Here is a 27,884-nt window from a genome sequence, read left to right as displayed (position 1 = left end):
TGGGCTTGTCACATGCATTGGTTGTAGCACATGGGTTGCAGGGGAGCTTGCAGTCCTCGCTCTCCAGCAGGCCCCGGTACGTGTTGATCTCACACTCCAGCCGGGCCTTGACGTCCAACAGCACCTGGTACTCCTGGTTCTGCCGCTCCAGGTCGAGAGCAGCAATTTTTAACTCCTCCATACTTAACCTCCTCTTACCAGCAAGAGTGAGGAAATCCAGAGAAAATGACCCCTTGTACAACAGTTGTTTTCTGATGAACCACCCCAAACTTCATATTTCACCCCCCTCCACAACCCTCTCAAGGTAAACCCACTCAGAATTATTAGGCAATCAGAAATCCCAGACCTCCAGGCAGTAGCTGTCACTTCTTTATGTTGATTCAAAATTTTCAAGGCTGAAAATTGTTCATTCAATTCTCTTACTTTTTGGAATCTCTGCTGCATTTGTAAAAACCAGATTTTTGTTGAGACTCAGCTTTTGACTTTGTTGATCCTGTTTTTTGGGGGAGGGGGTGTTGTTGCTGAAAACTGGGAACCAAGATTCTATTTTCTATATCAGTATTTCTGTATCAGTAATTTCTGCTGCTTATTTTCTTCCTTTTACTTTAGATTTATTGTTCTTTTTCTACCTTCTTAAATTGGATGTTTTAGCTAATCAATTTTCAGCCTTTTCTAACAATTTAAAATTTACCAATTTAGTGCATCTGCTCCTCCCACCAAGACTCACACAATGCAGATTTCTCCTAAATGGAAAATAGGTTTGGATGCAGGACAGGCCAAATACACACACACACACACACACACCAATTTAGCTCCCTTCCATCATTTTGATATGCAGTTCTTATTGCTTACTTTTATGTAGTTTCTAATTTTTATTATGATGTAGTCCTTGACCCATGAATTTTTTTTTTAAAAAAAGACTTTGCTGTTTAAGATTTTATTTATTTGAGAAAGAGAGTACGAGCAGGAGGAGGGGCAGAAGGAGAAGGAGAAGCAGAATCCCCCTTGAGCAGGGAGCCCTGAGATCATGACCCCAGCCGGGGGCAGATGCTTAACCAACTGAGTCACCCAGGCGCCCTGACCCATGTTTTTTTTTTTAAATGTGATTTTTAAAATGTCTAATTATATGACTTTCTTTTGTTGTATTTTCATTGTTCATATCTGACTTAGTAACACTGTAGTCATAGAACATGGTCTGTATGATGATTTGAAATTTGTTGAGGCTTGTGCTATAGGTTACTATGTGATCAATCTTATATTCTGTGTGCTTCAGAAGATACGTGTTCTCTAATTACTGAATACAGTGTTCAACATATGTCCATTATGTCAAACATGTTAACTGTGTTCAAATGTATATACTTACTGTTTTTCTGCTAAAATTGTGTTAATTTTCCACAAAAATGTTGAATTTATCAATTTCTCCTTATAGTTCATCATTTTATACATTTGAAGCTATATTATTAGGTCCATGCAATTTGTAATCTTTGTACCCTTCTCATAAATATAATCTTTTAACTTCTTTATCTCAAAAAATATTTTATTTCCATAATAGTTTTGTCTTTTGGTTAGTATTTGGCAGGTATAGCTTTCTCCTTCCTTTTACTCTAAATCTTCCTGTGTCCTAATGTTATAGATGTGTTTCACATAAAGGGCAGAGAGCTGGATTTAAAACAGTTCAATCTTCAGTATTTGTCTTTTAATTAGTATATTTAGTCCATTTGTAAATAATTGTAATTATTAGTGTATGTGGATTTATAATATTTTATCTTCTTCTTGTCCAACTTTTTTTACATTAATCTTTTATATTTTGTTTTGCATTCTTTTGGGTTGATTTTTCTTTATTTGATTTTTTTCTTCTGCTGATCTGTGAATGCAACAGAAACCACGAGTGCTTTTTTTTTTTTTTTAAGATTTTATTTATTTGACAGAGAGAGACACAGCGAGAGAGGGAACACAAGCAGGGGGAGTGGGAGAGGGAGAAGCAGGCCTCCCGCAGAGCAGGGAGCCCGATGCGGGGCTCGATCCCAGGACCCTGGGATCATGACCTGAGCTGAAGGCAGACGCTTAACGACTGAGCCACCCAGGCGCCCCCCGACTAGTGCTTTCTAATAACTGTGTTCTCTGTTCTTCCGGCCTTTTTGTTCTGGCCAGTGGAATGTGGACAGAAGTCATGTACTCCACTTTCAGATCTGGCCTATAAAACGCATTCTCTTTCCCTATCCATCAGATCGCTGGCAAAAACTCCAGAATCTAGAGAAGGGAAGCGCACCAAGATGAAAGAAGTCTTGGTTCTTTAATGACTGGATGTAGAACACTCTCACCCTTATTCCAGCCTATATTGTACTATATTCTGATGTAAGCAGGAAATAAAATCGGATTGTATGAAGTCACTGAGACTTTGTATTGAAACTGTTAGAGAAGCTATCATTATTTACCTTAACTAATACATAAATTATAGATTGTTTCTTTTTTAGTAGTTACTCTTGAAATTTTAACATGCATCCTTATCAAAGTCTAAAGATCAATATTATATTTGTCATCCTGCTGAGAGGAATACTCTATCTCTAGCTAGGTATGATTGTTTCCAGTATTTTTGTTCGTCACTTTTTTTGACCTTACAAATTAACCATTGTTATTACTGCTTTATGAAGTCAGTGTGTGTTCACATTTACCCACATTATCATTAGTTTCTTGGCTTGACATTTCTTGTCTCAGGTCTCAGATCTTCCTTCTCAGATCATTTTCCTTTTCCTTGAAGCACATACCTTACCAAAGATTTGTGAGTGGAAAATTGTTTTGTTCACCTGAAAATATCTGTATTTTGCTTTGTTCTTGAGGAATAGTTTTTGCTGGATTTATAATTCTTTTTTAAAAAAAGATTTTATTTATTTATTTGACAGAGAGAGACACAGCAAGAGAGGGAATACAAGCAGGGGGAGTGGGAGAGGGAGAGGCAGGCTTCCTGCTGAGCAGGGAGCCCGATGCAGGACTCGATCCCAGGACCCTGGGACCATGACCTGAGCCGAAGACAGTTGCTTAACAACTGAGCCACCCAGGCGCCCCTGGATTTATAATTCTAAATTGACAGTTATTTTCTCACTTCTTGGCAGATGCTTTCCCACTACCTGGCTTCTCTTGCCATTGAAAAGAAACCAGCTATGAAATAGTCATTCCTTTGTAAGTAATGTCTTTTCTGCCAGGTTGCTCTTTAGATCTATTTTTTTTTTTTTAAAGATTTTTTTTATTTTTTTGACAGAGAGAGATAGCGAGAGCAAGAACACAAGCAGGGGGAGTGGGAGAGGGAGAAGCAGGCTTCCTGCAGAGCAGGGAGCCCGATGCAGGGCTCGATCCCAGGACCCTGGGATCATGACCTGAGCCGAACGAAGGCAGACGCTTAACGACTGAGCCACCCAGGCGCTCCTTTAGATCTATTTTTGGTGTGCTCCAGTTTCCTTTTATTTATCCTTCTTTGGATTTGTTGTGCTCCCTTGGTGCAAGGATTTCTATCTTTCCTTGATTTTGGAAAGTGTTCAGCATTTTTCTCTTTGCAAGTTGCCTCTTCCCTATTCTTCCAATGATCACTTTCTGGAGCTCCTATTACACGTATGTTAGACTTTCTCCCACTACCCTCCATGTCTCATAATCTCATATAGTAAACATTTAAAAATTTCTAATTCAACTATAATTAACATACAGTGTTATATTAGTTTCAGGTGTACAATATAATGATTCAAAAATTCTATACAATGCTCATCAAGATAAGTGTAATATTGGGGCCCCTGGGTGGTGCAGTTGGTTAAGCATCTGACTCTTGGTTTCTGCTCGGGTCATGATCTCAGGGTTGTGAGATCAAGCCCTGAGTTGGGCTCCATGCTCAGTGCAGAGTCTGCTTGAGATTCTCGATCCCTGCCTCTCCTCCAGCTTGTGTTCTCACTCCCCCAAATAAATAAATAAAATCTTAAAAAAAAGATAAGTGTACTCTTGATCCCCTTTATTTCACCCATCCCTCGGGCAACCACCAGTTTGTTCTCTGTATTTAAGTCTGTTTTTTTGTTTGTCTCTTTTTTGTTTGTTTGTTTGTTTCTTAAATTTCACATATGGTTAATCTCATATTTTTAATACTGTAGTTTCTCTGTGCTATATTATTGGTAATTTCTTTGATTTGTCTCTTCCTAGTTTTCTTTTTTCTCTCTTTTTTTTTTTAAATGTTTTTTATTTATTTATTCATGAGAGTCAGAGAGAGAGAGAGAGAGGCAGAGGCAGAGGGAGAAGCAGGCTCCCCACCTAGCAGGGAGCCCGATGCGGGACTTGATCCAGGACCCTGGAATCATGACCTGAGCCGAAGGCAGACGCTTAACCATCTGACCCACCCAGGCGCCCCTTTCTCTCTTTTTTAAAGATTTTATTTATTTATTTGACAGAGAGAGACACAGCAAGAGAGGGAACACAAGTAGGGGGAGTGGGAGAGGGAGAAGCAGGCTCCCCGCTGAGCAGAGAGCCCGACGTGGGCCTCAATCCCAGGACGCTGGGATCATGACCTGAGCCAAAGGCAGACACTTAATGACTGAGCCACCCAGGCGCCGCTCTTCCTAGTTTTCTAATTGGTTGTTTAACCCATCCATTGATGTTTTTAATCTTCGTGATTTTTTTCATTTCTAAAAGTTCTTTTTGGTTCCTTTACAAATACCCTGATCATTTCTGTCTCTTGTACCTCTTAATTTCAACTCTTTTTCTCTTTATTTTTTTTTTAAGATTTTATTTATTTATTTGACAGAGAGAGACAGTGAAAGAGGGAACAGAAGCAGGGGGAGTGGGAGAGGGAGAAGCAGGCTCCTTGCTGAGCAGGGAGCCTGACACAGGGCTCCATCCCAGGACCCCAGGATCATGACCTGACCCGAAGGCAGATGCTTAACAACTGAGCCACCTAGGTGCCCCTGTCTTTAAATATATTAAGCATATTTTAGTTTATATTATGCACCTGATAATTCCAGTACGTTAGGTCCTTGCAGCTGTGATTCTGCTACTTGTTGTTTCTGCTAATCCTCCCTTAGGGTACCTTTTGCCTTGCATGTTTTATGATTTCTTTTTCTGAGCTCATGTTCATGGAATTCTGTGAGGCTTGGCAGAGGTTCTGTTTCCCCCAGAGATCATTTGTATTTACTAATGACAGGTGCTGGGGGTAAGGTGCTATCCACTAAGCACCTTTTATATTAATCTCAACTTGGAGGGTGCCTGGGTGGCTCAACTGTTAAGTTGTTTTCTGGTATGTTTTAGGTGTCTTATACTATGGTGTGTCTTGTTTGTCTTATTTTGTTGTCACCTCGCCCTAGATGAAGTATTCCTTGGCTCTTCAATCTCTGAAGTTAACCTCTACTCTCTCTCATTCCCTGCCAAATATCCTTCCATCAGGCTCCTAGACAACCATAGTAAAAATACATAATGTGTAAAGTTTTAAGTCCCTTGGTAGACTTGGTAATCAACTATTCCAAGTATTTAAGAGATACATGAGGAAGTCACCAATTATTAACCACTTTGCCATAATTAGTGAATCTACTGCTTTCTGAGAAAACTGTTGCTATATGTTTAGGAAGGACCAGGCAGAGAGGGCCTGGGATTCTAGCATTTGAATTGAACAAAGTCAATGGAAGGCAAGAATGGGAGTTGGGCATTTTTTTTATGACAAAAGCAAAGTTCCACTGATGTAGTTACCAGCATCATTTTTACCTTAGTTTCATAGGGATGAGACCTGACACAGACCAATTCCAAGAGGAAGGCAGCCTAGGAGAAGTAGGATCAGCAGTCACCATCAACCAAATACTGGAAGTTAAAGAATACCGTTATTATGTGTCTGGTGAGGGCAAGTATAGGAGATGCAGAGAATCGCTGCTGTGTTAGCCTCCACCTGGCCAGAAAAAAACTTTCCCAATCCAGGAAAACAAAATGTCTTGGGTCCAGTTACATTAGCAGGTGCTACTTTTACCTTTTCTAATGTCAAGTTGCCAGCCAGAGAGTTCCACTTTGAAAAAGAAGTGATGTTTTGCCAAATAAACCAAGTCTTTATTTCCAAGATGAATTACTCACATGGCAGAGAGGTTTTTCCCTGTTACTTATCCATTTTATTAATCTTTTGACTTTTCCTCACCTGAAGCCGTGGATAGGACTTCAGTGAGTTCTCTTTAGCTTCAGGTTTGAAGATAACCGTGGCCCCACTATGAATCATGGAGACTGTGAAATCCACACCAATGAGTGTGTACAAGAAGTAGGCAGGGATAGGCAAGATGGTAATGGTGATGAGGATGATGAGCAAGACCTTAGCCCATGATGGATAAATTCGGATCACCTCATTTGACTGTGGAGAAAGGGAAGGTTTAGAATACCCAGGTTCTCTGAAATGGAAGGCTACAAAGGTTGGGGGTAAGACATGAACCAAGGCCAGAGACTAGGTAACTGAATCCCTAAGGGAATCAGGGAATAAGGTGACAGAGTCCTAGAGGCCAGAGGAGATTGAAAAGTCCTCAACCACTCCCTAGGGTAGGGGATTCTGGGGTCTTAGAGGAAGGCTCACAATGCTTGAGTCCCAGGCCAAGTAGGTGATGGTCTTCAGAAACAGATGAAGCAGGGTGCTTACAAACAGGACTAGCAGCACAAATGGAGACAGAAAACACCACAGCCAGCGATAGATGGGAGAGATGGGGCGGCCCAACATGATAATCAAGTCTGCAAGGAACCTGGGAGGAAGGGCCACAAGACTTTGGGGGGGCCTGTTCAGGCCTTACCCAGCCTTGGGGAGGGGTCAATCCAAACTCAGCCTGGGAGACAAAGCTTCACATTTCTTAAACCTTTCTGTTCACCTCCACAACCAGTTTTCTTGCCTCTAATTCATCACCTTTCAGTCTGATTTCTGTCCCAGCCCCAGGATTTAAAAAAAAAAAAATTTCTCTCCTCCATCACCCTCGGGATAAAAGCCAATATATCCAGTCTCTAAATGTAGTTTCTTCATGCCCATATATCCAGGTTTCTTTGGTGCACCTTCTTAACTCCAACATATGTGCACATTGGGTTTCTTTTTTGCCTAGAATGCCCTTCTTTCTTTCTCTTGACAAACTCCCCTTCCTCTGTCTAGATTCTGTTCAAGCATCCTCTCCTTGCCTTCTTTAGATAACCATCTGTGTTCCCAGAGTGCCCTCAGCTGCCTCTATCATAGGCTTACTATCCTGCCCCCAAATCTACCTTTGTATGTCTTCTTCTTTCAACTCTGAGAGCAGAAACTCAATGTAATTTATCCCAGTATCCTCAGTGCTCACAAGGCCTGCCTGGTCCTTGGGCACACCTGGGCAATATGTGAGAGTGAGTGTATGATCAGCAAACTGATGCCAAGAGCCATCACCTAGAAACACTGCCACATTTAGATTACACACTGTTTCTCAAATGCTAGTGTGCATACAATTTACTTGGGGTTCTTATTAAAATGCAGATATGGATTCAAAGGTCTGGGGTACAGCCTGAGGGTCTGCATTTCTTTTCTTTTTTTTTTTTAAGATTTTATTTATTTATTTGAGAGAGAGAGAATGAGAGACAGAGAGCATGAGAGGGAGGAGGGTCAGAGGGAGAAGCAGACTCCCCGCCGAGCAGGGAGCCCGATGTGGGACTCGATCCCGGGACTCCAGGATCATGACCTGAGCCGAAGGCAGTCGCTTAACCAACTGAGCCACCCAGGCACCCGAGGGTCTGCATTTCTAATAAACTCCCAGGTGATGCCAATGCTACTATTCCAGAGCCCACTCTGAGAAGCAAGGAATTACATGCCCACGCCTAAAAGCAGGGCTCAGGAGCCACTAGGGCTTGATATGGACTGTCCACCACTTTTCCATTCTACACCTGTTTTCTCCAGGAGTCAGCCCGTGCCTTCTCCTTCCCACCTCCCTGGGGGCTCTCCAAAAGCCCTGGGTCAGAGGCCTAACAGTGAGAGCAGGAGGGCCAATACTCCCTAGGGGACCTCACTGTGTGGGTGCATGCCTGCAGATTCTGGGCTTGGGGAATCACCTCCTGGCTCCATAGATCCAGGCCATGGCTATGTTCTCCAAGATGACAATGAAGAAGATGGGCAGAGATACCCAGTAATCATCCAGCAGGTTCACATAGTAGCTACCCGAAGGCGTCACGAAAATGAGGCTGCCCAGGAACATAGGCACACAGACGCCCACTGAGGGAAAACATCAGATTTGGATCAAGGTCAGAATTCAAACTAGGTTGTGTAAGAATCCCAGTAGGGTTAAGCTAAACAATGGTCCTAGGTGGGAGTGGGGACATAGGTTAGAGTACCTGTGAGCAGATTTGTATATTTCCTGAGGGAAGAGAAAGTGTCCTGGAGAGGGGTAACAATGCCCTGCATGATCCCCATCATGGTGCTCAGCCCCAGGCTCGCCAGCAACAGGAAGATGATGATGGCCCAGAAGGTGGATCCAGAAAACTCAGAGGTGATATTGGTAAACGCCACAATGGCCACACCAGGACCCTCCATAACCTGTGATGGGATGAAGGGCAAGAGCTCTGAGCTCACGCTGTAGAGTCTTAACTGCATTCCTGTCCCCTCCCCTAGGAAACAATCTATAGCACCATTAATAGACATTGTTAAACTCATCTGGCCTTGAGGCAGGAGGACTTCTTCCGACAACAGCTGCTGGTCTGGCAACTCTTTTGGGTTGGTATGAACACGCTTATATGAACTCCAGTGCTTGGTGCTACAGAGGCTACAGCTGCCTTATTGCAATAGGGTACTGTGAACCTTGAACCTTGGTCTTGGTTGTCCAGTATGCTGTCAAGAATGGCCTTTCTGGGTTCTAGAGACACCTATGGAGAGCTGAGGTTTCTGGTGCACTGGGGGTTTTGAAGGGAAGATAAGGACCCCATCCCCAACCCTTACCTACCTCCGTCAATTCATGAGCTATGTTGCAATTGGTCATATGGGGTAGGACCGTGTCTTTGATTTGTTTAGGGAGGCTCTTGAGCCACCCGGAGTAGATGGAGCTTGGATCATGATACATACTGTCTGGGGGGCGGGCCTCGGCAGGCAGCACCCCAGCAGCTATCAGATACAGCACTGTCTCAGCATTCCTGGGGACAGGGGTAGAATTACATAAAATCATTATGGCCCTTTAAGATAATTTCTCTTATCTTCTACATGAGAAGAAAAACCACTAGTCTAGAGTTTTTGATCTGCACTGAAACCTGGGTCTCCAGGGTCCCAGTGCTCACTGTCTGACACCTACTTTCATAAGGTGTCTGCCGGAGGCCAGAGAGTTTCTGACTTAAGTGGGGCCCTGGAGGGGCTCTTTCATACAATGTCATGTAGGGCTTTAGGACTTATACCTCCTACTAGACAATCTTAGGACAATGTTAAAGCTTCTCAGCTTTCTTGACCTACTGGCCTCTCCAATCTCCTAACATATAACTCTTCACCTTCTCTCCTTCGGCCACACTCAATTATTCAACCTGCTCCAACCTGCCATGCTCCCCATCATCTCTGTATCTTTGGCACATGACATTCTCTCTGCCTAGAACCACCCCCACTCTGCTCCTGCTCAGTCTACCCCAATTCTACCACTATACGGTTCTCCATATGCAAATTCCTACAAATCCTCACTCAGCTCCCCGAACCCTATTTACTGCCATGGAAAGCTATTCAAGATCCATTTCCATAAGAGCAAGTCAACAAGCTGCAGAAAAGTAGTATGGTATGATCCGATTTTTTTAATGGTATGTTTTTATATGTAGGTATATGAATGGGAAACAGCTGAAAGACTACTAGCTGTGGTTATTTGTCAGGAGACAGATTGAGCTCGGGATTGCCTCCAGGAGGAAGCATTCTCTGACTGCCCCAGGAAGTTAATAGCTTGCTCTTCTGTGTTTCTCATCATCCTTACTACCAGTTCTCATCTCCTTGTGATTATCTGTTTAGTATCTGCTTCCTAAAAAGACTGAGCAGATTTGTATATTTCCTGAGGGAAGAGAAAGTGTCCTGGAGAGGGGTAACAATGCCCTGCATGATCCCCATCATGGTGCTCAGCCCCAGGCTCGCCAGCAACAGGAAGATGATGATGGCCCAGAAGGTGGATCCAGAAAACACAGAGGTGATATTGGTAAACGCCACAATGGCCACACCGGGACCACACCAGGACCACACCTGAGGGCAGGTATGATGGTCTGCTTCACCATTGGCTGTGTTTCCAGAACCCAACACAGGGTTGCCAGATAGATGTTTTATAAATGTCTGATGAGAATTTTAAGAATGAATCTCACAGGAGAAAAAAAATCAGGAATGGGCTATGGGGACTCTGGTGGGGCTATGAGTCCTTTTTATTTTTTTTCTTATCTAATGATTCTGCTGAACCTATTCTCCTAATTTTCCATGGCAGACCCCAGTTAAGAATGGGGTGAACACAACTTTGAAAACCTCCAAGTTTGGGGCTTTCCTAGTTTAGAAAGGCTCTGAAAGAGTTGGAGAGATTCAGGTGTTTCAAAGGTTCAGGAGGCTCTTGTCAGAGGGTCCCATATTGACTGAGCCAACAGCCCTGAGGGATGGGGGCCTAGACTGGAATTCCGTGAGCTATTTCTAAGACTTTGGTCTTTTTGATGATCTCCATATGAAAGATTGGGCTCACCTCAGGTAACATTTTTCATTGTTCTCTGTGGCCAAGTGGCCCATTATGGCAAATACAAACACCGTGGCAGTCAGTGAGGCTGTCAAGTTGAGAAAAGCCACAACAAAGGCATCCATGACACAGTTGTTGGACCGAGGTCTGTATGAGCTGATTGCAGTGAAGCTGCCAAAGCCAGGGCCCATGGATAAAAAGAGCTGGTTCCCTGTCCGGCGCCATACTTCCACAGAGTACAGGGCTGGTACCTGGGGAGAAGTATTGTGTAAACTGGGATCTAAAGGGAAGAGGAGTAAACCATGATATGATGGAAGATGAGAAGGTGGTGAAGGAGGGAGCCAGGAGGGCCTCTATCAGACTGACAACCATTCTGTCTCTGACACCCCCACGTGGATAAGAGGATCAAAGGGCAGGGGACACCTCACCTTGGCAGCCAACAAATTCTTGAGACCAAAATGTGCGCCTTCCAGCATGAGACTCCGGATAAGGAGACAGAAAATGATGAAGTAGGGAAGGAGTACTGACACATACAGCATCTGAGTGGGAAGTATGATTCAGAAATAGAGGTTAGCAAAGGCAGAAGCTGGGCCAGTAGGATCAAAGACTACTGAGAGTCAAAGGTCACATTAGAAGGAGTTAGAAGTTGGAGACCTACAGGCATCAAGTTAGGAGAATATTAGGGGGTCTCAGATAGAAAGGAGTCTATCAGATTATAAGTTAGAGGACGGCTCACCTTCCCAGTGGACTTGGGTCCTTTGATCATGGAGAGGCAGATAATTAACCATGTCATAAAGAGAGAGACACTGAGATGCATAACTGGTAGTCCACCCATTTCAACTTGATCTGTGGCCTTCAATATATTCCGGTACCAAAAGTATGTGGTGGGTGTTGTCCGCTCACATTCAGGATCTGAGGTGAACTGGCCATGGAGGAAACTGCAAGACCACGTGCCTCCCTCTTCCAATCCCCCTCCACCCCCTCCTTCCAACCTCCATCATCTTCCTGCTCATCCCTATTCTCTCAACGATCCTCTTCCTTCTTCATTGCCCTATCCTTTTTTCAGCCCTCCCATTTGCCATTTTCTTCCCTCTCTTCTCACCAAAATCACTGGAGTTCCTCAGTAAGGGGCACTTTGACCAAGGCAGTGGAGACTGGAAAGACTGTCCCAAATAGAAGAGACTCCAAGCCATGAGCACACTGTAGTACAAACCCACGATGCAGCACACCTAGGAACCATGAAGAATTCTGGAGACAGAAGGAAGGTAGGCCAGCAGAAGGGAGGGGATTTGACCAGAGGACTGGGGAACTGAAGAGACTTGACCCATAGAAGTAAAGTCATGGGACCTATCCCAGGACAAGGAACTGTTGGGGTGGGAGTGGGGCATAAAGGGTAGGCCTGGGCAACCCAGGACTCCTCACCATGAAGCTGGTATACCCCACACCACCAATCCAGGGGCTGATGACCTTCCATACACCAATGCTGCCCTGACGCATCCTCTGACCAGCTGCCATCTCCAGGAATAGAAGAGGAACCCCGACCAAGAACAGCATGAGCATGTAGATGATGAGAAAACTGCCTGTGCAGGGAGTCAGGAGGAGTTCTGAGAACCACCTGGCTTTTCAGTGCCTGGACGTCCTTGGGGTCTGGCAAAACACGTTCCCCACCAGTGACCTCCCTCAGGGCCACCAGCATCAGGGCTCAACTGTTTCCACATCCCTCATAGTCCCAGGTGTCCCTTGGGCTCCCAGATCCTGGAAGACCCAGATGCCTAGTTTCCACTCCCACCCTGAATCTCAGCCTTCAGCCCCACCATCCTCATGAACCTAAGTGTTCAGATATCCTGCTCCCATCCTAGGTGTTCAGGTACCTGGCTCCAGCGTTGGTGGTATAGTGGTGAGCTCAGCTGCCTTCCAGGTACCTGGCTCCTGCCCTAGTCAGGTTCCCAAATCCCCCACCCCTACATATTTCAGAGACCCCAGAGTAGCAGGATAGTCCTCTGGCTCCCCATCCCCTTGTGGGTCCATGATTCCTGGTCCCCAGGCTTACCACCTCCGTTGTGAAAACACAGATAAGGAAAGCGCCAGATGGTACTCAGTCCCACAGAAAAGCCCACCTGGGCCAGGAGGTACTCAATTTTATTGGCCCATGATGGTCGGTCAGTGGGGGCTTCCTCCTTTGGCTCATCATTGTCTATGGTCTCCAGTATTTCATCATTATCTTCATCAGACCAAATGTATGATGACACAGTGTCAAACTTCTGTCCCTCTGACATCGGTTCCTCAGTAATCAAATCAGACTTTAACAGCTGGGAAGCTGAGGTAGTAGTAATCAGGGATTTGGAATCTGAAGGTCTAGAAATCTGGGGTCTCTCATCTTGGGCCTCCGTGTTTTCACTAACAGATGTCATCCTGGGTGGACTCTAGTTCCTGCTTCTGCAGGGATGGGGCTTCCTTCTTTGTTGACCTTAAGGACATCAAGAACTACAGACTTCAGATATATGAGCTAAGGAAAGACAAGACTCATCCTACAAGAACCCCTGAGGCCTCCCAAACCCTTTCATCCTTATGTGGAGAAGAACATAGAGTCTCTACCCTTGAAAACATACCAAGAATATGTATGCCTCTAGAAAATAATAATTTTAAAAGAATACTACCAACAATAATACCAAAAGACATAAAATGTCTAGGAATAATTTTTTTTTTAAGATTTTATTTATTTATTTGACAGAGAGATAGAGAGAGAACACAAGTAGGCAGAGGGAGAGGGAGAAGCAGGCTCCCTGCAGAGCGGGGAGCCCGATGCGGGACTCGATCCCAGGACCCTGGGATCATGACCTGAGCCGAAGGCAGCCGCTTAACCGACTGAGCCACCCAGGCACCCTGTCTAGGAATAATTTTAACAAAAGATGAGCAAGGCCTTTCAACACACACACACACACACACACACACACGTGTACACACTAAAATATTACTGAGAGAAAATAAAGGGATATAACATGTTTGTGAAATGGAAGTATAACAATGTCAATTATCCCCAATTTGATCTATAAATTCAATGCAATTCTTATTGAAATCACATCAGGGTTTTGGGGAAACTGACAAGCTGATTCTAAAATGTACATGAAAAGCAAAAGGCCTAGAATGGTTAATACAACCTTGACAAAGAAGAACCAAATGTAAAGACTAATTATAAAGCTATAGAAATTAAGAGAGTACGGTATTGGCACAGGGATCTATGGCACAAATGGGTCCATGGATCAATATACTGTACTGTTTAATATGGTAGCTACTAGCCACATACAGCTATTTAAATTAATTAAAATTAAGTAACATTAACAATTTAGTTCCTCAGTCATACTAGCCACATATCAAGTGCTCAGTAGCTACATGGCTACCATACTGGAAGGACAGATATCAAACATTTCCATTATCACAGAAAGTTCTGTGGATACTACTGGGAGAGTTCAGAAACACACAAATATAGATGCCTGATTTACAATAAAGATGGCACTGCAAAGTTGTAGAGAAAGGGCATTCTTTTCAATGAACACTGGTTGTTAGAGCAATTGGAAATCTACACAGAGACAAATGAACCCTGGCCTCCCCAACTTCACGTATTAAATAAAAATCTATTCAGATAAGATTGAAGTTCTAAATGTAAAAGATAAAACAGTAACACTTCCAGATGAAAGACCTAGAAGAATATCTGCATGACTTGGGTGTAGGCACAGATTTCTTAAATAGGACATAAAAAGCACCAATCATAAAGGAAAAGTTTGATACACTGGATTAAATTAAATATAGAAAATTCTTCAATGAAAACTTTGCAATAAATGAATAAACATGGGCGCCTGGGTGGCTCAGTTGGTTAAGCGTCTGCCTTCGGCTCAAGTCATGATCCCAGGATACTGGGATTGAGCCCTGCATCAGGCTCCCTGCTCCGCAGGGGGCCTGCTTCTCCCTCTCCTCCTGGCTCATGCTCTCTCTCTCACAATCTCTGTCTCTCTCTCAAATAAATAAATAAAATCTTTTAAAAAAATAAATGAGTAAACAGACAAGCCCTGGAGCAGTGGAAGATATCTGCAACATATATGGTAGACAGAATAATGCCCTTCTCCAAGATATTCACATCCTAATCCCTAGAACCTGTGAATATGTTACCTTATGTGGAAAAAGTGACTTTTCAATGTGATTAAGTTATTGATCTTGAAAAGAGATTATCCTGGATTATCTATGATGGGCTTAGTGTAATTATAGGGTCCTTCTATGGGAAAAAGGGACGTAGGAGACTCAGAGTCCAAGGAGGAAATGAGATGGCAGGAGCAGAAGTTAGAGTTAGATGCACCTTGAATGTGGAAGAAGGGGCTGTGACTCAAGGACTGCTAGCTGGAAAAGGCTAGGAAATGGATTTTCCCCTAGATCCTATGTAAGGAACACAGGAATGCTAACACCTTGCTTTTACAGATTTCAGACTTCTGACCTCCAGAACAGTACAATAATACATTTATGTTGTTTTAAGCCACTAAGTTTGTAGTTGTTAGAGCAATAGTAGGAAACTAACAAAACATATAACCAAAAAAGGGCTGTTTCCCAAATAATATTTATAAAAAAGAAATACGTACAAATAAATAAGAAAAAGTAGACAAGTTAAAAAGTGGAGGAGAGGGAAGAGAAAGCTTGAACAAGCTTACGAATATATTAAAGAAAATATATAAATTGGTAACCATTGGAAATGGTGGTCATTACTCCAGTTCACTGGTCACCAAGAAAATGTAAATAAAACCACAATGAGAATAGATGGATATATATGCAATAAATTGCATATAGTAAAATGTTAATTGTAGAACCTAGGTTGATGGGCATATGGATGGTCACTGTATACATCTTCCAACTTTACTGTATGCCTAACTATTTTTTCATAATAAAATGTTGGGAGGAAACCACAATGAGACCACTATATACCCACTAGATGAGTTAATATGAAAAAGTCTGATTAAATCAAATGATGGCACATGTGGAAACTTCTGGAACTCACATACACAGTTGCTAGAAGCATAGATTGGCACTACTTCAGAAAACTAGTTGGACATACCTATATACTTTAAATATTTTCATATTTTATAATCCATTCCAAAGGGATCATCTAACAGAAGCGTATACATAAGTACACCAAAACCCATGTCCAAAAATGCTAATAGTTGTACTATTCATAACTGCCCAAACCTGGAAACAATACAAATCTCCTTCAACAGTAGAATGGATCAGTGCTAGTATATTCATATGATGGGTATGCAACAATAAAAACAGTGAATTGCTGATATGCACAACAACCTGGATGAATCTCAGAAATATTACTTTGAATGAAAGAAGCAAGGCAAAGAAGAGAACATACTATATAATTTCACTTATATGAAGTTCAAGAAGAGGCAAGACAAATTCATGGTGTCAGGAAGCCTGGATAGTGTACTTACATCGTGATAATTTATCTAATTATAATTATGATTTGCACATACTTCAAATGTGATACTTTAATGAAAGTTTATCTTAGGGGCAACCTGGCTGGCTCAGTTGGTAAAGCATGTGACTCTTGATCTCTGGGTTGTGAGCTTACTTAAAAAAAGTTTGTCATAAAAATGAACACTGGAAAACAAACCAACCAAAACCCCTGGATTTCTATATAGTAATAATAAACAGAAAATAGATTTTAAAAAAGAAAGATAGCACTCACACAGCAACAAAAACTATACGGCATCAAGAAATCCACCTAAACATTAAAACAAGACCACAAATATGCAGAAAGATTCCATGTTCATGAATATAAATACTCAATACTATAAGGATGGAATTTCTCCCCAAAACTGATTTATAGATTCAATGCCATTTCAATCAAAATCTCAACATAATTTTTCATGAAAGCTAACAAGATTTTACAATTTATATAGAAGAATAAAGTGCTGAAAATAATGAAGAGACTGCCACTAGTTCCTTGTCACTGGCCAAGATGGAATAAAATAATGATACATAACCAGTCTCTCTCACTGATAACAGCTAAAATAGAATATAAGAAACAACAACATGAGAGCTTTGAAAAGCAAACTGAAGGGAAAAAGCAGACTGGGGAGTTAAGTTACAACCTGAATAATGACTTATTTTTTTTTTTAAAGATTTTATTTATTTATTTGACAGAGAGAGAGATAGCTAGAGCAGGAACACAAGCAGGGGGAGTGTGAGAGGGAGAGGTGGGCTTCCTGCCGAGCAGGGAGCCTGATGTGGGACTCGATCCCAGGACCCCAGGATCATGACCTGAGCCGAAGGCAGACGCTTAACGACTGAGCCACCCAGGCGCCCCTGAATAATGACTTATAATGGGAGGGATGAGTTTCATATTTCTTTCCCCTCCTTTTTCCTGATCCAAGAATAAGCCAAACCAGGAAACTGTGCAATAAGCACCAACAGCAGAAACTCCAGGAGAAGCCTCCTTTTTTCCAAAGGACCAGGAAAAGAAGCTCCTATGCACCAGACACTGTGGGGCGGGGGCGGGGAATACTGATTTTCCCTTCTCACCTCAGAGGCTCACCTCTGAACTACATAAGCAGAGAACAAATGTGAAGAAGTGCAACAAGGTTCTGACAACTGAACAACGATACAAACCACTGCCCAAGTCATAGACTGACCCCAGGGTGGCCCATGCTAATCCAAATAGCACAGCAAAGGCTTTGAAGATTGAACTAAATTGTAACCAACACCCACAGAAGATATGACAAAACCTGCCATCTGAACTTACCCAGGCTGACGGCCTGCTAAAACAAATAAAGCAAACAAAATTCAACATTCTCCACAGGATTTATTTTCTTTTTTTAAATTTTTTATTGTTATGTTAATCCCCATACATTACATCATTAGTTTTAGATGAAGTGTTCCATGATTCATTGTTTGTGCATAACACCCAGTGTCCATGCAGAATGTGCCCTCCTCAATACCCACCACCAGGCTAACCCATCCTCCCACCCCCCTCCCCTCTAGAACCCTCAGTTTGTTTTTCAGAGTCCATTGTCTCTCATCGTTCGTTTCCCCCCCTTCATTCTTCCCCTCCTGCTATCTTCTTCTTCTTTTTTTTTTTCCCCTTAACATATATTGCATTATTTGTTTCACAGGTATAGATCTGTGATTCAACAGTCTTGCACAATTCACAGCGCTCACCATAGCACACACCCTCCCCAATGTCTATCAGCCAGCCACCCCATCCCTCCCACCCCCCACCACTCCAGCAACCCTCAGTTTGTTTCCTGAGATTAAGAATTCCTCACATCGGTGAGGTCATATGATACATGTCTTTCCCTGATTGACTTATTTCGCTCAGCATAACACCCTCCAGTTCCATCCACGTCATTGCAAATGGCAAGATCTCATTCCTTTTGATGGCTGCATAACATTCCATTGTATATATATACCACATCTTCTTTATCCATTCATCTGTCGATGGACATCTTGGCTCTTTCCACAGTTTGGCTATTGTCTCCACAGGATTTAAAAAAAATTTTTTTTTCTCCACAGGATATTAACGTGATCCTGAGTTCACAACATAATATTAAAAATTCCCAGGATACAATCCAAAACTACTCATCACTTAAATACACACAGAGAAAAATCTGACCATTTCCCAAGGGAAAAGACAATTAACAGATGTCAACCCTAAGATGACCCAGATGATGGAATTTATTATTTTTGAAGACTTCATTATTTTTAAAACTGCATATATTTTAACAGCTTTATTGAGGTATTATAGACAAGTAAGAAATGTATATATTTAAGGCATAATATGTAATGTTTTGATATATGTATACATTGTGATATGATCACCCCATGAAGTTACTTTATCCCTCACCTCACAGTTATTATTCGTGTGTGTGTTAAGAACATTTAAGATCTACTCTCTTAGCAAATTTCAAGTATACAATACATTATTATTAACTATAGTCACCATGTTGCACATTAGGTCTCCAGAACTCATTCAGCTTATAATGGAAAGTTTGTTCCCTCTGACCAACAGACATCTCTGCATTTCCTCCGCCCCTCATCCCCTGGTAACATTTTTCTACTCTGTTTCTATGAATTTGACTTTTTTTAGATTCCACATATAATTGGGATCAGCAGTATTAATTTGTCTTTCTGTACCTGGCTTATTTTACTTTGTATATGTCCTTGAGGTTCATCCACGTTGTCAGAAATGGCAGGATTTCCTTCTTTTCTAAGGCTAAATAATATTCCATTGTATGTATATATGCATCACATTTTCTTTATCCAATCATCTGTTGATGGACACTTAGATTGTTTTCATATCTTGGCTATTGTGAATAATGCTATAATGAACATGGGAGTGCAGTATCTCCTCAAGATACTGATTTCATTTCCTTTGGACATGGACCCAGAAGTGGGATTTCTGGATCATATGGTAGTTCTGTTTTTAATTATTTGAGGAACCACCATCCTGTTTTCCATAATGGTTGTACCAATTCATATCCCATTTACATTACAGTGTATAAGTGTTCCCTTTTCTGCACATCCTTGCCAATACTTGTTATCTTTTGACTTTTTGACAGTAGCCATCTTAAGGGTATGAGATGATCTCGCATGTGGTTTTGATTTGCATTTCCCTGATGGTTAGTGATGTTCAGCACCTTTTCATATACCTATCGGCCATTTGTATGTTTTCTTTGGAAAAAGGTCTATTTAGGTGCTTTGCTCATCTTTAATTTTTTCTCTTTTTTTGCCCCTGAGTAGTATGAGTTCCTTATGTATTTTGGCTGTTAACATCTTATGGATATACAGTTTGCAAATATTTTATCATTCTATAGGATGCCTTTTATTTTGTTGATTCCCTTTCTGTGCAGAACCTTGTTAATTCAATGCAGCCCCACCTGTTTACTTTTTCCTGGCTTTGTTCTTGCTCAGTATTGCTGTAGCTACTTGGGATCTTTTGTGGCTCCATACGAATTTTAGGATTTTGTTCTATTTCTCTGAAAAATTATCATTAGAAATATAGTCCCTATAAAAATAGGGACTGCAGTAAATCTGTAGATCACTTAGGGTTATATTGACATATTGACACATATTATTTGTTCTTAATTCTTCCAATCCATGAACACAGTATTAATTGTTTATGTCTTCTTCAATTTCTTTCATCAATGTTTAATAGATTTCAGTGTACAGATATTTTACCTCTTTGGTTAAATTTATTCCTAAGTATTTTATTCTTTTTGATGTAAATGGGATTGTCTTCTTAATTTCTTTTTCAGATAGTTTGTTGTTAGTGTATGGAAATGCAACTGATTTTTGTATGTTGATTTTTTTATCCTGCAATTTTACTGAATTCGTTTATTAGTTCTAACAGTTTTTTTGAGGAGTAATCTGCAGACAGAGACAATTTTACTTCTCCCTTTCCAAACTGGATACCTTCTTTTTCTTGCTTAATTGTTCTGGCTAGGACTTCCAGTACTATGTTGATTAATAGTGGTGAGAGGTAGAATCCTTATCTTGTTCCTGATTTTAGAGGAAAACATTTAAGCTTTTCACCCTTTAGTATGATATTAGCTGTGGGCATGTCCCATATGGCTTTTATTATATTGAGGTACATCCTTCTATACCTAATTTGTTGAGAGATTTTATCATAAAATGATGTTGAATTTTGTCAAATACTTTTTCTGCATCTTTTGAGATAATCATATGGTTTTTATCCTTTATTCTGTTAATGTGGTGATCACGTTTATTGATTTGCATATGTTGAATCATGTTTGCATCCCTGGGATAAATATTACTTGATCATGATGTATGATCCCTTTAATGGGCTGTTAAATTCAGTTTGCTAGTAGTATTTTGTTGAGGATTTTTGCATCTATGTTCATCAGAAATATTGGCCTATAGTTATCTTTTCTTATAGTCTCCTTGTCTGGCTTTGGTATTGGCGTAATGCCGGCCTTGTAAAATGAGTCCCCAGTCAAGTCCACAGACAGCAGGTCTGTTACCAGGCACAGATGGGTGTAGCTCCCACCGATCTCTGGTTGCACTTGCACCATGCTCCTGGGTGAGTCGGGTGGGAAGATGGACTCTGGAACTGTGGTAGAGCGGGCTGGAGCTGGGTCACAGGACTGCTTCAAATTCTGCGGTCAAGAACTAGGTCAGTCAGCCTGCCACTGGTGGATGAGAGGGGAATGTCTCTCTCCAGTTCCCTGGGTGGTCAGAACTGCCCCAACCATGGCAGAAAGGGATTGGCACTCAATCTCAGGGCCATTTCAAGGTACATAGCTGGGACTGACTTTAGGGTCTACAGCCAGGACTGAGATTGGCAGGCCTGTATGAGGAGCACAGACAGGCAATGCTGGATCCCGGGGTAGGCAAGACTGAGATCAGGGCTGAAGCCAGGTCACAGAGCTGCTTCAGGATCCAAAGTCAGAACCAAGGTTGGCAGGATTGTTACCAGGAGCATGTCTCCCATAGGGCCCCTGTGGAGGCAGATCTGACTCCAGACTGGCAGTTAGAGTGGGGCTGGAGCTGGTTCACAGGGATGCTTCAAGGATCTGCAATTGGGTCCATGGCTAGCAGGCCTGATACTGTGGCACGGATGACCATGGCTCCTCCTGGAGCCTTGGTGGATGTAACTGGTTGCAGGACTGCAGCCAAGTGGGGCTGGAACCAAGTCCATAAAGAGATGGGGTGATTTTTGTTCTGTACCCAGGACCACATTTGGTTGGCCTGCCATCAGGGCTAGGGCCTGCCTTCTCAAAGCAGTTTTCCTTAGTCTGGACTTTCCTGGGGCTTCACAACCTCCTACCAGAATCCCAAAGCTCCCACAAAGGCACTTTTGTCTGTGGATGACTGCCAGATTGTTGTTTGTGTAGGGGGAAGTGAGCTGGGGACCTCCTATTCCACCATTTTGCTTATTAAGGAAAAAAAAAAACTTGACAAAGACATTAAACTATTATAACCACACTCTCCATGAGGTAAAGGTGAAAACTCTTGAAATTAATGGAACAATAGAAGTTCTCAGCAGAGAAACAGAAACTATAAAAAAAGAACCAAATGGAAATTTTACAGCCAAGAAGTAAAATAATGGAAATTTAAAAATTCATTAGATGGTACATGAAGACAGATCATTAGAAATGATCTGATCTTTAAAAAAAAAAAAAAAAGATTTACTTTTAAGTAATCTCTACACCCAATATGGGGCTCAAACTCACAACCCTGAGATCAAGAGTCCCATGCTCTTCCAACTAAGCTAGCCAGGAGCACCAGAAATAATCCAATCTGAAGAACACAGAGAAAAAAGATTGCAAATAAAATGAGCAGAGCCTTAGGGACCTATAGGACAGTATCAAAAGTCTAAGAATGAGGGAAAAAGAGATTGGTGAAGAAAAAAATATTGAAGAAATAATGACTGAAAATTCCCCAAATATGGTGAAATATAGAAATTCACAGATTCAAGAAGTTCATCAAATCCTAAATAGAAAAAAACCTCAAAGTCATATTCAGGCATTCAATAAAGCTGTTTAAAAAATAAAGGATGGAAAAAGATATCCTATGCAAATATCAAAACAAATCTAGAGCGGCTGGGTTGATAATACACAAAGCAGATTACAGAAAGTAAAAAAAATCCCTAGGGATAAGGAAAGACATTACATAATGTTAAAAAAATCAATTCATAGGGCACCTGGGTGGCTCAGTCGTTAAGCGTCTGCCTTTGGCTCAGGTCATGGTCCCAGGGTCCTGGGATCGAGTCCCGCATTGGGCTTCCTGCTCTGGAGGAAGCCTGCTTCTCCCTTTCCCACTCCCCCCTGCTTGTGTTCTCTCTCTTGCTTTGTTTCTCTCTGTCAAATAAGTAAATAAAATGTTAAAAAAAAAATCAATTCATAAAGAAGACAAAACAACCCTGAATGTACACACACCTTAAAACAGAGCTCCAAATACATGAAGCAAAAAATTACAGAAATGGTAGGAGAAACAGAGAACTCACAATTACACTTTGAAACTTCAACACTCCCCCCTGAATAATTCATAGACCAAGCAGACAAAAAATCAATGAGAACATAAAAGACCTAAATAACATTATCAACAACATAATCTAATTTACATATCTAGAATACTTCAACAACAGCAGAATACACATTATTTTCAAATGCATGCAGCATCCACCAAGATCATATCCGCCCCATAAAACAAGCTATAACAATTAAAAAAAATAAAATACACAGTATGTTCTCTGACCATAACAGAATTAAACTAGAAATAAAAAACAAAGATACCTTAAAACCCCCACATGTTTGAAAGTTAAACAACACACTTAAATATAACCTATGGGTCAAAGAAGAATTTTTAAGGGAAACTGGAAAATATTTTGCACTAGACAAAAATGAAAATAAAACATGTCAAATTTTCTGTATTATAATTAAAGCAATGTTTAAAAGGAAATTTATATCATTAAATGCTTATATTGGAAAAGGAAAAAAAAGAGGAGTAATTCCAACATTCTCAGATAAACAAAATCTAAGGGAGTTCATTACCACTAGACCTGCCTACAAGAAATGCTGAGGAGTGTTCTGCAGGGTGAAATGAAAGGACACTAGAAGTTAATTTGAGCCATATGAAGAAATAAAGATCTCAAAAAAGGTAAATTATGGGTGATTATAAAAGCTAGTATTACTGTAACAATAGTTTATACCTCCATTTTTTATTTTCTACATGAAAGAGATGATTTCTTTTATTTATTTATTTATTTTTAATTTTTTTTTTTAAAGATTTTATTTATTTGACAGGGAGAGACACAGCGAGAGAGGGAACACAAGCAGGGGGAGTGGGAGAGGGAGAAGCAGGCTGCCCGCGGAGCAGGGAGCCCGATGCGGGGCTCGATCCCAGGACCCGGGGATCACGACCCGAGCCGAAGGCAGACGCCCAACGACTGAGCCACCCAGGCGCCCCGATTTCTTTTTTTTTTTTTTAAAGATTTACTTATTTGAGAGAGAGAGCAGGGGAAGGGGAAGAGGGAGAGGGAGAGAGAGAATCTCAAGCCTGACATGGGGCTCAATCTCACAACCCTGAGATCATGACCTGAGCTGAAATCAAGAGTCAGATGTTCAACCGACTGAGCCATGCAGGTGCCCCAAAAGAGATGATTTCAAGAAACCAATACATTTAAAAAAATTATTAGTCTAAAAACTGGTTTTATTGTAACCTATGTTTATAACTCCACATTTGGTTTTCTACATAAGTTAAGATACTAGTGCATTGAAATGATTATTAGTTTATGTTTGGGGGCACAAAATATATAAAGATGTAATCTGTGACATCATCAACCAAAAAGGGTGGTGATGGAGCTATAAAGAGCAGAATTTTTATATGTAATTGAAAAAATGGTAGGGATTCAAATTAGAGTGCTCTAACTTTAGGATGTTATATGTAATTACCATGGTAACCATAAAGAAAATAGCTATAAAATATACAGAAAATGAAATGAGAAAGGAATTTTAACATTTCACTACAAACAACAACAACAACAAATACCAAAGAAGACAGTAATAAGGGAATAAGCATGGAGGAGCTATAAGGCATATAGAAAACAAATAGCAAAATGATAGCAGTAAATCTCTCCTTGTAAATGTAAACAGGTTAAATTATCTAATCAAAAGACAGATATTTTCAGAATGGATAAAAACACACAGTCCAATTATATTCTGTCTATTCTATCTAAAGAGACTCACTTTAGATCCAAAGACACAAATAGATTGAAAAGATGGAAAAAGATACACCATAAAAATAGAGAGCAGGGGTGGCTATACTAATATCAGACAAAACAGACTTTAAGCTGAAAAAGTTTACAAGAGACAAAGAAAGACATTATATATTAATAAAAGGTTCAATACAGCAAGAATATATAACAATTATAAGGGGTGCCTGGGTGGCTCAGTCGGTTAAGCGACTGCCTTCGGCTCAGGTCATGATCCTGGAGTCCCGGGATCGAGTCCCGCATCGGGCTTCCTGCTCGGCAGGGAGTCTGCTTCGTCCTCTGACCCTATCCCCTCTCAGGTGTTCTCTCTCTCTCATTCTCTCTCTCTCAAATAAATAAATAAAATCTTTAATAAAAAAAAAGAATATATAACAATTATAAGTATTCGCACACCTAATAAAAGACCATAAAAAATACATGAAGCAAAAATAAATAGAACTAAAAGAAGAAAGAGTTCTACAATAACAATTGGGGACTTACATACCCCACTCTCAATAATGGATAGGACTACCATCTGGAAGCAGAGATCTTAAACAACACAATAAACCAACTAGATCAAAGAAGAAATCACAAGGGAAACTATAAAATACTTAAGAGATGAATAAAGGTGAAAACACAACATACCAAAAGTTATGGGATACAACAAAAGCAATACTAAGGAAGATATTTATAGTGATAAATGCTTACATTAACAAATAAGAAAGATCTCAAATCAACACTCTAACTTTACAACTTAAGGAACTACAAAAAAAGAACAAATGAAACCCAAAGCTAGCAGAAAGGAGGAAATACTAAAGATCAGAACAGAGATAAATGAAATGGAGAATATAAAAAGAGAAAATCAATGAAACCAAAAGTTGGTTCTTTGAAAAGATCAACAAAATTGACAAACCTTTAACCAGATGGACTAAGAAAAAAAAAAGAGAAAAGACTCAAATTACTAAAATCAGAAATGAAAATGGGGACACTACAACTTATCATTCTATGGAAATAAAATGGATTATGAGAATACTATGAACAACTAACTGTACACCAACAAACTGTATAACCTAGATGAAATGGACAAATTCCTAGAAACAGAAAACCTATCAAAACTAAATCACAAAGAAGTAGAAAATCTGACTACACATAACTAGTAAGAAGACTGAATCACTAATAAAAAAAAATCTTTCAATGAAAAAAAGCCCTGGACTTGATGGTTTCACTGGTGAAATATACCAAACATTTAAAGAAACACTAATATCCATCCTCCTCAAATTTTCCCCAAAATTGAAGAGGAGAAAATACTTTCTAACTCATTTTAATGAGGCCAGCATTACCATGATACCAAAGCCAGACAAAGATGCTACAGAAAAGAAAACTACAGGGGCGCCTCGTGGCTCAGTTGGTTAAGCGACTGCCTTCGGCTCAGGTCATGATCCTGGAGTCCTGGGATACAGTCCCACATCGGGCTCCCTGCTCAGCAGGGAGTCTGCTTCTCCCTCTGACCCTCACCCCTCTCATGCTCTCTCTCTCTCATTCTCTCTCTCAAATAAATAAATAAAATATTAAAAAAAAAAAAAAGAAAAGAAAACTACAGACCAAATTCCCTGATGAACATAGACACAAAAACCTTCAACAAAATACTGGCAAACTGAATTCAGCAGCATACTGAAAGGACTATACATGATGACAAAGAGGGATTTATTCTTGGAACACAAAGATGATTCAACACATGAAAATTGATCAGTGTAATGCACCACACTAACAGAATGAAGGCTAAAAATCATGATCATCTCAACAGATACATAAAAATCATTTAACAAAATTCAACATTCTTTCATGATAAAGATTTCAACAAACTAGGATCAGAAGGAAGCTACCTCAACATAATAAAAGTCATATATGAAAAGCCTGCAATAAACATTATACTCAATGATGAAAGACTGAAGGCTTTCCAAGATCAGGAAAAAGGAAAGAATGCTGCTTTCACCATTCTATTCTATTCATTCTTTTCACGATTCTATTTGACATAGTACTGGAAGTTCTGGCCAGAGCAATTAGGCAAGAAAAAGAAATAAAAGGCATCCAAGGGAAAGGGCACAGGGTTTGAAACAGCAGACGATGTGGACCAGCAACAAACTACCAACACCATAGAAGAGCCCCTGGATTTTATTAGGCTCAGCCTGGATGAGTGAACTTATGTGGAAATGAGAAATGACAGAGAGCTTTGAGGAAGATTACATGCCAATGATCAGCATTTAAATATGATATTGGGAGATGTGGAAGAAAAATGTGACTACTACAGAAATTGATGAGGAAACATACAAAGAGATATATAAATCAACAAAATGGAATATTCTCTTTTTTTTTTTAAGATTTTTATTTATTTGACAGAGAGAGACACAGCGAGAGAGGGAACACAAGCCGGGGGAGTGGGAGAGGAAGAAGCAGGCTTCCCGCAGAGCAGGGAGCCCAATGCGGGGCTCGATCCCAGGACCCTGGGGATCATGACCTGAGCCAAAGGCAGACGCTTAATGACTGAGCCACCCAGGTACCCCCAAAATGGAATATTCTGATGCTCTCTGGACAGATGGTGTTGTACTAGTTGCCCTTCCATTAAGAGTTGGCTGAAATAAAGAATTTATCATGTATGGAATATAGGAGACTTTGTATGATTGCCTCTTCAAATGTAGAAGACATTCAAAAGAGAAACCTGTGTAAATTTTGATATTAAGAAATGACTAAGTATTCTCCCAGTCCTGAAATGAATTGATTTGCAGATAACTCAAAAATTCTTAAGCTATATGGCATTTTTTATTTATTATTTATTTATTTATTTTATTATTTATTATTTTTTATTTTTTCCAACCCTTTCAATAAATATGATCACCAAAAAATAAAAATAAAAAAGCCATCCAAATTGTAAAGGAAGTAATAAAGTTACCTCTGTTCATAGATGAAATGATCTTATATGTGCAAAACTCTAATGATTCTATTTAAAAAAACCTGTTAAAAATAATAAATGGGGGTACCGAGGTGGCTCAATCAGTTGAGCATCTGCCCTTGGCTTGGTTCATGATCCCAAGGTTCTGGGATTGAGCCCCACATCAGGTTCCTTGCTCATAGGGGAGCCTGCTTCTCCCTCTCCCTCTGTCTGCCACTCCCCCCTACTTGTGCTCCCTCTTTCTGTCAAATAAATAAAATCTTTAAAAAAAACCCTAATAAATGAATTCAACAAAGTAGCAGGATACAAAGTCAACACTCAAAAATCAGTTGCATTTCTATGCACTGACAATGAACAATCTGAAAAGGAAATTATGAAAACAATGCCATTTACAATAGCATCAAAAAGAATAAAATACTTAGGAATTAACAAAAGGAAGTAAAAGACTTGTGCAATGAAAACTATAAAATATTGCTGAAAGAAATTAAATTAGACATAAATAAAGGGAACCATATCTCATATTCATGAA

At 40.5% G+C, this 27,884-nt stretch overlaps 1 protein-coding gene and 1 pseudogene across 1 annotated transcript in view; one reads left to right on the top strand and one right to left on the bottom strand.

Annotated features, from left to right (window-relative positions):
* LOC110572707 (orphan sodium- and chloride-dependent neurotransmitter transporter NTT5-like) overlaps positions 1 to 12,928 on the bottom strand; it is a 13,238-nt gene extending 310 nt beyond the window's left edge. The window contains exons 1-12 of the mRNA XM_044911358.1: positions 12,703 to 12,928; positions 12,075 to 12,232; positions 11,755 to 11,881; positions 11,389 to 11,564; positions 11,074 to 11,191; positions 10,662 to 10,896; positions 8,928 to 9,114; positions 8,323 to 8,524; positions 8,044 to 8,203; positions 6,566 to 6,728; positions 6,143 to 6,349; positions 31 to 193 (exon numbers count right to left, since the gene is read on the bottom strand). Coding sequence (XP_044767293.1) covers positions 31 to 193; positions 6,143 to 6,349; positions 6,566 to 6,728; positions 8,044 to 8,203; positions 8,323 to 8,524; positions 8,928 to 9,114; positions 10,662 to 10,896; positions 11,074 to 11,191; positions 11,389 to 11,564; positions 11,755 to 11,881; positions 12,075 to 12,232; positions 12,703 to 12,928 — 2,122 coding nt within the window. The remainder of the gene's footprint in view (positions 1 to 30; positions 194 to 6,142; positions 6,350 to 6,565; positions 6,729 to 8,043; positions 8,204 to 8,322; positions 8,525 to 8,927; positions 9,115 to 10,661; positions 10,897 to 11,073; positions 11,192 to 11,388; positions 11,565 to 11,754; positions 11,882 to 12,074; positions 12,233 to 12,702) is intronic.
* Positions 12,929 to 20,726: 7,798 nt separating this feature from the next.
* On the top strand, positions 20,727 to 27,042 carry LOC110572708 (annotated as a pseudogene).
* The last annotated feature ends 842 nt before the right edge of the window (positions 27,043 to 27,884 follow it).

The sequence above is a fragment of the Neomonachus schauinslandi genome, chromosome 16, assembly GCF_002201575.2.
Source record: "Neomonachus schauinslandi chromosome 16, ASM220157v2, whole genome shotgun sequence".
In the NCBI taxonomy this organism is placed as follows: Eukaryota; Metazoa; Chordata; class Mammalia; order Carnivora; family Phocidae; genus Neomonachus; species Neomonachus schauinslandi.
This window is presented reverse-complemented; position numbering and strand designations above follow the sequence as displayed.